General features: G+C 34.5%; 1 protein-coding gene across 13 annotated transcripts in view; it reads right to left on the bottom strand.

Annotated features, from left to right (window-relative positions):
- The window catches only part of raskol, a 118,850-nt gene that overhangs the window by 31,271 nt on the left and 73,685 nt on the right, over positions 1-13,894 (bottom strand). For 2 of the 13 annotated variants that reach the window (XM_053745350.1, XM_053745352.1), the window contains exon 2: positions 5,667-6,121. The exons of 8 other annotated variants lie outside the window; for them this stretch is intronic. In XM_053745350.1, coding sequence (XP_053601325.1) covers positions 5,667-5,868 — 202 coding nt within the window. In that variant the 5' untranslated portion in view covers positions 5,869-6,121. Of the gene's footprint in view, positions 1-5,666; positions 6,122-6,396; positions 8,083-9,987; positions 10,124-13,894 lie in introns of those variants that run through there. 3 more of the 13 variants (XM_053745355.2, XM_053745354.2, XM_053745353.2) reach the window with 3 other exon arrangements.

The following is a 13,894-nucleotide window of genomic DNA, read 5'->3' as shown; positions in this document are numbered from 1 at the left end:
ATTTTTATTATCTAATATGTCGTTTGTACCTTCCTGGATTTCGAAATACAGAGAACTAACACCAATTAATTGACTCCACAATTTTGCTACTGATTTATTATGTTTTATACCTAAAGTTATTATTAATTTTACTTTAGGTTTCTATCTCTCTCTATTAACAACTAGCGTTTCATTTTTATACCAACAAAGATTTGATACTTTGAAACATAACTACAGTAAATCAGCTCTCAACCTGCCCAAATTCATTCTAAAATCGCCATTATTACGACTATATAAAGCTCAAGTCCATGCATGTAACAACTAATGTAATACTGTATCTCGTGAGCACAATAATTGAATTTGTGTGAAAATTTGGGAAGTCACCGAAATGCGGGTTCAGTAATTCAATCTTGACGTTATGACGAGCCAAGGCTTTGGAGAATACTGATTAAATATCAAATTGTATGCTTTATGTTGTCATAATACCTAATAACATAGTATATACAATAAGGTTAGGCCAATAAAATTAATACAAGAATTTGTAATGAATCGGAGGGCAGCAGTACACCGGCCGGTGCTTTTTGTTTACTTTCTATATCATTGTAGGTACCAAAGATTCTAAAATAAACGTAGTACTTACCTACAATGTTATCGATTAACGTTTTCACGGTACAGATGATACAACCGAAAGATTTATTGAACGTTGCTGCATACGGTTAACATTTTATTGCCTCTAAATAAATTAGTCATAGCTTGAAAGTTGCACTGCATCTTAAAATGTACCGCCTACAATACCAATCGATTGATTTATTTGCAATATCTAACCTACGCTGCCATGTCAACAATGAGTAGAAGGTGTGAATGATTCACTCGCTAAAAATCGAATATGTTCGATAAGAACAAAATCTACCCAATTTATTATATATTAATTTATGTCTCTTCAATACATTAAGGTGTCAATATAAGCAAATAATACAGATTTTTATTGTATCACAAAATCAAGAGGACACGAGGTCTCAGTAGGATATCATTGCTGCAGTTGCTTCTAATATTGTATTCGTCTTAAAACATAGATACAAAGATTTTGTGATTAAACACTTGACTCTAAAAAAGAAGCGAGAATATAAAAAAGGCAAAGTATACAGCGGATATAGCGGCGAAATTGCTATTATATAGGTAGATCGGTGTACTTTTGACCGTACTTGAATAAATCACGATCACGATTCGAAGGCTTGGCATTATGCGAGAGGCGATCGGTCATGAACCCACAAACTGGTTCCTGCATTGTTAGCCTCAAACCGAGGGCTATATTGTTATTTAAATACGATTATACTTTGTTATGGTTCAACACACAGACCTAAGTACATACCTAGGTCTACTTCATTTGATTAGAATTAGATAATATTAAAATAAATAGTACACGACGAGACTTTTCATTCACCAGACACACACTCATGCCAGAATGCCAGCTCAGAAAATGCCAGTCAGATTAGAGTTAGATAAGGTTTATTTGTACTAAAATCAAAAGAAACCCTAGTTATTATACTTGAAAATTAAATACAAAAACTGCGACGACTGCTTAATCGTCGTAGTTTCGAGTAGCACCGTACCGCGGTAGTATAGAGCATTATGGCGCCCTCTATCATCGAGTAGCGGAACTTTTCAAAAACAAAGTATAGATGGCGGTACCTGTACCATTTCATATTCACTGTTCAGTTTTCCCTTGACTGGTTACTTACCTGAAACAAAAAAATAATAATAAATCATGATCGTAATACATAAAATCTTAAAAATTATAATAATGAAAAATACATACTTTAAACATGTGCCTGTAGCACACTATTCATTTTACATTGATATTGCGTTCTGAAATGTGCCTGAAATAATAAAAAGTAAACTGACAAGTAAACAAAAATATATTGATATTATGTAAATATCCTTAACTACGGGTTGCAAGTTGCAACAGCTATTAGATAGCGGGTATTTAACATGCGAACTATCATTTCCTGCGTACGGCACACTTTTCACATGCGATAACGATTTAGCGAACGCCAATATTGTGTTAGACTTTATTCCATTATTAAATTTCAGTTATTACACCTATATCAAATAGGATAAAAGAATAATACGACAATAACGCGACGTGGTGTTTTGCTGTAGATGTTTGATTGAAAAAGAATTATGGCTTTTTTATGTATGTAAATTACAAGAATTTACCAATAAATATGAGAAACTATATATTTTTTTTAACAAATAAAATGCATTTAATGTTTATTGTCTTATATAGAGGAAAAAAATCAACACGCACTAAAAACGGCATAATTCGGCATGAATCAACCAATTTATGAATGACCGTGTGAGCTGATGACATCGACGCATTACTGCCAAGAATACGCCAAATAACGAACCTGAATTAGAAAGAGCAATGTCCGCACACTGATGTCTTTGTCATATTTTCATCAAAGGTAATATTATATCCCGAAAGCATATAAAAAAATGAAATCGTAAGATTTAAACTATATTACTAATTTTTCACATGAAATTATGAAAAGACTATCGTAGGTATGCCTTCGCAGCAATGACTTTCGTGCAACTCTATCGTTCTCTGATTAAAACATCAGTTGCATATACTTAAATTATAAACAATAATATCGTGGGTAAAACATGAAATAGAAAATTTTAACGATTTATTATATAACCGTACAATATATAAAATAGTAGTATATAGGCATAATATTTTTTTTCTTTTAGCTCAAAAATATTCTTACTTATAAATGTAAAAGAGGCGACGAATTACCTGTGCTACCGAATCAACAATAAGCCTGTAAGGCCATTGGAAATATTAATCTTTAAATTAAAAATTAATAGTGGAAAAAGTTTATGCCAGTATTTATTTATATTTGTCCTATAGACTGCAATAATACGACGTCGTAAAAACTCCGATATCTGCGGTAAATACACTGAAATGGTAATTGCGGCATTATGATGAGATCACGAATGATCTCATGCTGGGGTCGCACGGAGCTCTCCGAGCGCGACGGGACGTTTTAATTGACACAATATGCTTGTTAATTGTACAGAGCCACCGCGCGAAGTGTACCAGCTACAGGAATCAGCAATGCAATCCATAGTTAATGTAATTGACATTGATTAAAAAAATAACCGCACAATGGAAATGACCAGCATGATTTTCTATTTATAATTTTAAATAGAAGAAATTTATTGATTGCCAGTACACAATCGTTTTCTTCATTGGTTTGATATATAAATGAAGTAAAAGAGAGAATACATTTTAAACTTATTAATGTTGTCTGATGTCTATAATACATATAGTACCTACTAAAAGAATAAAGTCGTTTATGGTGAATATTAAAATATTCCAACCCATGAGGAAGTATAAGTATAAAAACTTCATGAGAAAGCAAACCAAGTCACCTTATATTTGGGCTATCAATTAACACGTGTGCCTATTTCCTGCCCCTCAGAAATTCATTCAAGTCTCGTAACAAAGCCGCGGCGGTTGTAGGCGCAAACCAGCTCGGCTTCCGTTCGAGATGGAGGCTGCTCACAAAAACCAGATCCTGCAAACGAGATGCCATCGGAGATAATGCCACACGCACTTGATTGGCCACGATGGACGATCCAATACTGGGTAGTAATTATCTACAAGTACTTACTTACTCGTACGACTAAAGTGCACCGCAAGTTGTAACGAACTTATGAGGCGAAACAAATATTTATTTGCCCGTAAAAATAACTTAATCAATTGCAGATACAAAATCGGAATAATAATGAGAAACTCTTGTGGGAATATGCAATGCAAAATAAGAGTGCGTACGACAACGACGCTTTTTCTATTCTTCTCGACAAACTTTATGATGACTCTCGCACTAACAGAAGTATCAGTCATGACTGATCTAACTGATGCAAATAGATGTATAAAAATATTTCGTTGCATGACGCTCATAAAAGTCAATGCAATCATCGTTTTGTTTCATTATACGTATTTATTAAACATTTTATCGTGCTGTGTAGTGTGTTCAAATTGCGTGACGATGAGAATGAGACGGAAGCAAATACTTCAACTAAAAAGGATTCGATATGACAGGGACAGGAACACAGGAAGCGGATGTGAGCGGTGGTTGCGCCCGCGCCTGTTGGCCTTACAGGTGCACTAGGGATCAAATGATTCAAATGTACGTGAAACTTAAACATAAGAAAAAACTAACATAAATATCGTTTGCGAAATAAATTATTTTCTCGTCCCACCTAATCAGGCCTTACACAAGTGAAACAGTACAAAACCTTCCAAAAGTGCAGATTAATACGAAATTAATAATAATTACACGAGTTGATGATCGAATGTTTCAAAATATCCAACCCACTTGCAATAATCTGAATATTATTAAGTAGTAAATTATCAAGTCTTCATTACGTGTAGGCAGCGTAAGTGCATCCTACGTGATTAGGCATTACGTACTCACGTTCGAATCAGTGAGATGAATCATGCCATTAGCGAATCAATGTCAAGATCAAGATTTTACGTTTTGTTACCTATTTGTTTATTTATTTCTCAAGTAAACTTACAGTTATTGAACAAGTTAATAAGCACTAACACAAATAACAATAAAGCCATTTACAAGTTTTCACTGTTAACCAATTTCTCCTATTCTCGTATTTACATTGTACATGCAATATTGCTGTTGTGTTTTATATATATTTTTTCTTTCGCATAAAACTACACAAATTTAGTTTAAAAAAAATAGTACTTATTGTGTTTCTATTAATATCCATCATGAGAACCTACATTTAGCCCACGACCAACCCAACTTTACCCTGAGCATTACATAGTCTGGGAATGGTTTGGTCTCGGTCCTTTATGGATTGAGTTTCATAGGCATGCTTGACTAACGTACATGGGTTATACTTACATAGCTAATAAATATAATAAAAAATAAATTATCAATCCAACGGAAAATCTTATCCCAATTTGATCAACTCGTATATAGGAAGCGTTTCTTATTATACCTATAATAGACTTCATTCATTCCGCGCTATAAAATTCTTAACAAAAGGGTTAGAATAATAACGCAGAGCCGTTAGTTCTTATTTTATGTGCGTTAAAGTTTAAAATAACTACTACTTGGACAGACATGAAGTGTTCACATATAGTGCGGTTTCAGCCGCCGACAGTTATGTCGCGGTTTCCTTATATGCAGCACAGTTACATAATATGTGCAACTTATTAGACTTACGTAACTGTTATTTATGGGTTAGGATGAACTATTTCATGAGATTTATTACACGAGGCAACTCCATTCATAATTTAACAAACAGATTGCATATGTTAATTTTTAAATGTAAAGGCGCCAAGTTCCATTTCTTTAAAAATCTTAAAATTTCTCACAATAAAACATGTTTTGTTTATATTTGCTGTTACATCCCGTGTGTAATGTCAACAAGCAATGTAATAAAACAGCAGAACACGTGATTATTTTTATATAAATCAGGGTCAAGTCATCGGATTGACTGAAAGGTATTCCTAATATTATAAATGCGAAAGTAAGTTTGTGTGTTTGGTACCGGGTAAAACCGTTCCATGAAATTCACACGGGTGGATCCGCGAGCAAAAGCTAGCACTTTATAAACACGAGAATAAAAAGCAAAAATTATATAAATGTACAAACCATTATTCTCATCCTGCGTAGATTCAAAATCTGCCAGGGAGACATTCGTGAGATCTTCTACGTACACCTGAGGTTGTCTACTGAGAGAATGCCTGCCACCTAGAGAGTGGTAGCAACTCTCATCTTCATCGGCCGCCTCCTCGGTCGACGAACCCTTCAGACAGGAGTGGAAACTCCGGGAAAGGCGTCGCTCTGTACTCATCCTCACTCATGTCCCGACAATCCACAGAAAAGGAAACCGTATCACTGATGAAACTGACACTAGGTTCTTCGACTGTTCACTCACTGACGTCTGACACTTCACTCGATTAATCAGTCATTGTTGTTTATCTCTAACGTGTTACAAGTCCACCTTTTTAAACATCACTGTCATTTGTTTTCCATATTCGTGCTTTATCTGGTGTTATCGTAAAAGACCTTGCAATCGTCGTTCAATGATCAACTGCGCTAATAATCTAGATAAAATAAAACCACTTTGTTTATAAAATAATATGATTGAAGTGTTTTGACATATGTCTTTGTTTTATTTGATTCTGCAGTAGGAGGTGTATCTTAAAAGAAGAATTAGTTCATTTAGTTAAATATCATATAAAAATTTATTCCGTAACATCTTCCTTTATAACATCAAATCAATATGCCAAAACACATTAAAACAACATGTCTAAGCAACCCATTATACAATTAAGACTAAAAAAAGCATCCTTGGTCAATATAAATATTGCAACTGTACCTATTTAGAAGGAATTACAGCCAGGTCAGTTCAGCGAAGTGGTTTATGCATGAAACATGTCACATCCATCGGCAGGTCTGAAATGAGCGATTGGTGCATTCCTTCCATGTAAGTACCAAAAACTCGTTGACATCCCGTAAACATGTTACACGAGCGTCTTTATGGAACAATGTCAGTTCAACGCACTCTCAGAAAGGGGCCTACTAGCGACATTCGGCTAATGAATGGCAGACGAACAAAAGACAACATCTCTGCATCTTTGTGTCGTGGACCTATTCAAGTACTCCATGCCATGAGTTATGCAACGTCTATTCATATAATTTTGTGTACACAAGCACCACAAAATATCTACCGTAGGTAGATTTTTGTTCAAACTTATTTGTCGTAGGCGTTTAAACAAATACCAAAATTCATTGGTTTGATTGAGAAACCTTGACGAATCAGTAAACGTATTCTCCCAAGGTCTGTTACCCGATAGCTACTGATTGATTTGTAAAACTACCGTAAAGGGCTCACTACTGACTGAGCTTTAATTTGTTACGAAGGCTAATAAAGGTGTGTGTATTAGTACAGCTGAACAAATTATAATTACGTGCATACAGTATCACGACTTACGGGGTTAATTATAACTATAATTATAATAGATAAATATTCAAACGATTACGTACACTTTGAATGAAATTCGCATTTACTCTATTGCTTAGTTTACGTAAAACGTACCTACGTTACATTACGTTTACCTTACGTTAATTTACGTTTTCGTTTAATATCTACACGAGTAAATTATTAAAGAAAAACGTAAACTTAAGAATGTTGATCCTTCATTTTTCTCAGCATTTCTCTGAAATTATTGTAAGTAATAAACCTTTACTCAAATAATGGGAGCCCTGAAGTTACCCAAGTCTAGCAGCCCTGACCATTGTCCTCTCAACAACCGTAACAAATTACATTGCTTCACACAAAAAACCAATTGTCGGACCTGCAGTTTTTTAACCAATAGCAATGAACGTTTTAATTATTCTAACAAAGTAAGGAAATTTCGCCAAAATTGCTACGGGACACGGGAATAATTATCCTGTAGACAAAGCTAATTAAAGTTAATTAGATAGCAAAATTGGCCAACGAGAATGAAAAAAATCAGGTTTTAAGGAAAATCTCTAACATTCAGTTGGAGTACAAACTTCAAAAACAAGCGTGTGTTAAAAAAAGTTATGTGAACGTAAGTTCGACGCGGAAGGTGTAACTTTTTATGACTTTATGTAACTAGTGAAACAAACGTCAAACGTCATTGCAGGAAGATGTTACGGATTTAGTTTTAATTAACAGCGAATGCACTTAGTTAGTGCGTTGACAAAAAGAGTGAAATCTTGAAACGAGCCATTGTCTCAGTGGAAAGTTCAGTGTGGGAGCGGGACTTGACGTGTATCAAGCAAAGAGAAAATTACGGAATTCACTTGTGACTTTCATGAGTTTAGTATTATGCATACACTGCTAAGACCCTAGTTAGTTATATTAATTTCATTGAGGCCTATGCTCAGTAGTTGAAATAACAATAATGATGATAATTAATCTAAAGCTCTAAAGAATATTAATAAAATGGAGGAAATTTACGTGCAGTGCTGACAACACTTAAAAGAAGCAAAATATGATACTACTAAATACAAGAAGAAGAAGAAGTACCAATGAGTACTTCTTCTTCTTTCTGGGTGAAAATAATTTTATGGTAATTCAACTGCTGAGTGTTTTCGAAAAGATGGTTTTAGTAATTTCACAGCATTGTTCTGAAGGCCGTCTCAAGGTGCCTGCCCACCCGGAACGACTGCGGTAGCCATAATATTGTTTGTTATGATTCCATTCAGGTGCCACAGAAAAAGCTATACGGTACTGCCTTCTATTTTAATAAAATAAATGACCACTATTTTGTTACCCAGTAATCAGACTTATATCGTAAATTCTATTTACGTGTTTTAGTTAACGGAACAGTAGATATATACGTAATGAGACGTTGGATTATGCTGGCATAAGGCCAACTCTTTCCGGCACATGAGTGATATTTCCCAAGATAAGAAATAACCAAGGCGTCTAGTAAGGGGTGGCGTGCAGGCCCTCAAAGTTTTTTTGCTAGCACGCGAAGGCCAATGGAGTTTAAACAATATAATGGTGTTGAAAAGAGACTTGTCGTGACTAAACCCTACGACGTGAAATCATGATATGATGTGACAAATGTTTGAGGTAACATCTGTTTTAATAATACGGCGGAGGTTGAATGAGTGCCACTTGTAGATTTTTAACAGGCAGTCTTCAAATGCACGAATTAAATAATACAAGAATAGATCATGTCGACGCGTTAATTGACTGCCTTACTAAGAAATTACAAGTCGATGTCTGAAGCCGGTTGATTCACTCCATAAAAGAAATATGTGAATAGGTTGTTGAAGCAAATAAAATACATCCGCTGACAACAATCGCTGACATGCTAACTAATGATGGCGAAGGTATAAATCATATAAAGCGGTTCAACGGAAAGATGGTCGAAGGATGCGGTCGATTTACAACGGATATAGCCATTCGCAAATGCGCAAAATTGGAGCGATGGAAGTGGAGTAGGAGATTTAAAGCGATGAGCTCATGTCATGGACTAGCCAAATAGTTCTTCTCAGCTTATATAGCTTAATAAGATCGTTCATCCATCAAGCAATCATTTAACTTTGGATACAAATCTTCGGGCAAAATAACAACAGGGTTGAAAATAAAATAAGTATTCATCAACAAAATCACACTTTTCGCTTTTGATACAAAAACGCAGTAAAATTTAATAACGTTTGTAGTAGTTTCTTACAGAGATATTTCGTATTGTATTTCTAGGTATTCTTATTACTTCAATTAAATTAGTGAAAAAATTAGTATTCCGATTTCCTTGCAGGATTTTCTTTGATCGATATTCAGTCATGTTGAGGAGATAAGTTATAAATAAATAAATGGAATTTATATTTTAAGCTATTCTTCATATAAGAATCTTATTGAAATGACCATATATAGAGGTGCAATTACTTTTAGGAAAATTAATATATATTATAAAATATATTGTTATCATTCATTTATATATAATCCCTACTATTTTTCATTTTTTGTTTTAGGTAAATAACGATGTGCAAATATATTATGTAACCAAACATAACTTCCTGTTAGCATATCATTATAAAATACCTATGTTTATTTGTTTGTTGTGCAAATTATTTTATATTGTATTACATGAATCGTATTTGACTAGATACCTATGTACATACTACCAACTGATTCAGATTTATAATGATGGATGAGTCAAGTTGCGATATCACGTTCTCGACTTACATTTCAAGGATAGTAATGTAATATTGTGTCTATATGTATACACAAACTCACAAAGGTGTTTATGTAAGTATGTAGGAACAACTGTACTGAAGCACAAATAATTTATGTAAATTACAGAAATATTTCCTTAGGAATAACGTCAAAACATTTGTATTCGACGGTAAAGAATTGTATTTATTCACACTAAGAGCACCATTACGAAAATAGAGCGACACCAAAATAAACACACAGGTCACGAACGGGTAAACTACGATGTGGCACCAATCGGCTGTGTATCCTTAAATGACATATTTCCACAAGGCACACAATTTCTTCAGCGAAAAAAACGTTAACACTTTCGTCCTACCAATATACATAGATTCTATATGAATAAAGAGCCGCGTGACTGTCTCCATCCGGAGATACGAACATACTGAGGAGACGTGAGTGAAGCAAGAGCGGCGCACGCGCACGCCTTCGCCCTCCATGTCGGACCGTTTATTTACTATTCACAGTTTGAAATTCGAACGTGCTCCAATAATCAACATGGCGCAGATGGTGTTTCTTCACGCCACAATTCACCCGGGATAAATAAATTTAATACGGAAGCAGATCGTAATAAAACAGGTTTATGAAAATAACTCATAAAAGGATAGGCTCCTTGCATAAATTAAAAAAAAAACAATATAATAGATAAATGAATGAAATTAATATGAGGTCAGGATTAAAAAGACCAACGAGAATCTGGTGATATACATTAACGACACAAAATGACAGGCTCCTCCTAAATAGTACAAAACATAATAAGCATCATTCAACACGATGGTCCAACATGATGACTGGTACGATACAAGAGAGAGAGCTTAGAATACATGAAAGTCTGACCTAAGACAAAATAGGTAAAGGGCATAAGGAAGAAAAGGAATGATCTAAAAATCATATCTAAAAGAACTCATTCAGAAAAGACCCAACACAGACGCACTTGTGTAATTATTTTAAGCCCACTAGCGAAGACGAGTAAACAGGAACTGGCTGGAATGTCGACTGCACATATTAGGGTGCTAGATTCTACGGGTAAAAAGCATCTCATTAAATAGCGCTGGATATAAAAAGGGAAGTCATATGAAACTCTATGGAGAACTTAATGAAGTGTATGAATTTATTAGACACAGCGTGTGAATAAAATAATATCGCATTGTTTTTTAGTTCTTTAACGGTTCGTTGACCAGACCGAGTAATTGATATGTGTGTGTAAAGAAAAAAAAAACAAGAATACCAAAGTGGAAAAGATCCAAATTAATAAACAACAGGTTAGGTTTAATCACTGAAACCGCATTAGCTGTATTAACTCTTAAAACAAAAGGGATAGTTAATTATTTTGATAACGGACACGAATTGAAATCATTGATCCCCGATAACATAAAGCGGGTGTAAAGAACTGGAATGCATTGATTTAGAAAATAGAAATATTGAGCATTTTAAATGCAACTGGCCATCAGACGTCAAAGGAATTGAGAATTGGGACTTGAACAATTAAATGTAAAGATTTTAAGTGGGCGTTAAGAATGAACAACGTCGATATGTTGAGGAGATGACGGCCTTGGCGAGAAGTGGTATAGCGGCTATTTACATGTTTTATGTTATTGTTGTTATTGTTAAAGCACGATATTGTTTATTATCGGTATTTATATGATTATACAGATATGGGGGGAAAAGAGGTTATAAAAGTTTTCCCAATTAAAATAGGTAAATTATAATTACGTTGATCTAATTATGAATAATCTCTTCAAGTTTTAACAAAAGACAAACAAGAATCTCGTTTTTAATAAACCTGAAAAAAATATAGTTAAACACAAAACAACATTGACAACACAACAAGCAGATGGAATCCGTGTCTCCGATTACTAATCTCAACAGATGTAGTTAGTGAGAACAGCTTATCAGTTGCGCGTAGGAGACGCGGGGCCGGAGGCGGCTGGTAGGCGGCTGAACTTGGCAGAACCGAAACTTGCGCAATGTTCTCTAATATCTTTGTAAATAAAATAGGAACCGAAAGCGAATAGTAAAGAATAGCATTCTCTAAATCCAAAATTTAAAAAAAAATAATTGGGTAATAAACTAGTAATTATACATCATTATACGGTGTCATAATTAGCATAAATTAAAATAAAACTTATTTTACACAAGTGTTTCTAGGAGACATTATAAGATAAATTATGGTTTTTTAGAGGTTGTTAGAGACTTTTAATATTATTATATGTATGCGAGTACGATAACTATGTACAGTCAACACAGCACATCAACCTACCCAAATTTATTGCAAACTCACCACTATTACCGCGCCATAGAGTTTCTACTACTACTGTTGACTGTACAACAACAAAAAAAATGAAAATAGGGTAATAATGATAATGATTATTAAAATAATAAAGAGACAAGGAAATGACTGAAGCATAAAAGAACATGCATCAATCAAATTTTGTAAAACTGAATAAGCGATTGCATTACCGTATTTCATTAACAAATACTACTAGAGTAGTGGATCAATGAAGCGGTGTCTCGCAAGGAAAGCGCAAAAAGTGGAATATATAACGAACTTTCGTTGAAGAGAAGTGTGCCAATAGAATGCTATGTGCGTGCAGCGGACGCCACCCAACCGATGTACTAAATAAGTGCATTTTTGTGGCCTACTACAAGTGAAACTGATCAGGAAGATGATAATAATATGTACATATAATGGAGGTGGATGAGCTAGTGTTGTTAAAATCGATACGATAGTATTTATTTCATTATGCAAACGGCAAAGACAGAATCATATGCCACTAGTATTTTTATATATTGTTTGAATAAATCGATAGAAAAATTATAGCTATAACATAATAATTATGGGATAAGTTGAATCAGGCTTCAATGTCATCTATTTTCTTTGTAATTTGAAGATAAAACAAGATTAACAACAACAAAGGAAACTACAAGTAAACTGTTGTGACTCTTTCAAATGATTAACAGAAAGTTCAAATAAAATGAAGAAGTAACTATTTATTTCCCATTTAGAAAAAAATTATGAGTTGGAAATAATTGAAGAAAATGACTGAAGAGGTTGTAGAGTATGTGGACATTAAGATTAATTCACAGTACAGTAAGCGATGTACCGTAGTAGGTTAAGTAGACTGCAGTCCCCTGCAAATGCTCAATGGAGGAGATTAGGCACGCACTCAATGCGTGCATTACCTAACCTACCTACTTTGCTTCATATTACACCTGACCTACTTTATTATATGACAACAAGTCTATAATAAAATTTAAGTTAAATCTACGAAGTAAATTTAACTACATTTGTAAGTAGCATGTACTGTATGTAACTACAAACTCTCTCTGTTGAAGGGGTATTTCAAAAGGTTATAATATCAGTTAAATGCTGATTCTTAATATCTATATAATATTCGCTACATTAAGTGTTTGAGGATATTTGAGAGCCAACTATAAAAGAAACTGCGATCAGTGAAATTAGCACGTGGGTGGGGGAGGTAGCCTTATGTATTCTAAAGTGGGTTATGTCCGTCCCATTAGAATACCGCATCACGGCGGCAATGAAAATTCAAATTCTGAACTATTTCTATATTGCCTTGACTAAAAAATTATTTATTTGCCAGTGAGTATCCTCACTGAGGAGTTTCGGCCATAACCCACCACGCAGGCCCATTGCAGATTGGATGGTTTTAACAGTTGCAAATACAACCGATACCAATGGCTTAATGTCCCTTCCGAAGCACGGTGGAGATCAAGATAATTTTGGTCATCCGTACAATGACCGATCATTGCGTCTTAACTTAACCGCCACTATCACCGACCGGGCGCGACAACCATTGAGCTTAAAAAACAGTGCTCCAGGCATCCAGGTAACAAGCACGATAAAACTAGATGGCACAGATTTACAGGCATGATTTTAGGAGACGTCTGCTGGTAAACAGGCAATAAAGCGATGTTTGGAATCCGGCCAGGGCGTCGCAAACACGCTCCCGAATATCGCCTATAAACATTGTAATAGCTTTTCAATAGGTTAAGAAATTTATAGTTTGTTTAAATTTATGTGACGTATGTCCCGTTTTCCTGAAATTGATAGTAATTATCTTATTGATATTATGGAGTTATCTATTTTACCTATAAT

The sequence above is a fragment of the Plodia interpunctella genome, chromosome 5 (genome assembly GCF_027563975.2).
Source record: "Plodia interpunctella isolate USDA-ARS_2022_Savannah chromosome 5, ilPloInte3.2, whole genome shotgun sequence".
In the NCBI taxonomy this organism is placed as follows: Eukaryota; Metazoa; Arthropoda; class Insecta; order Lepidoptera; family Pyralidae; genus Plodia; species Plodia interpunctella.
This window is presented reverse-complemented; position numbering and strand designations above follow the sequence as displayed.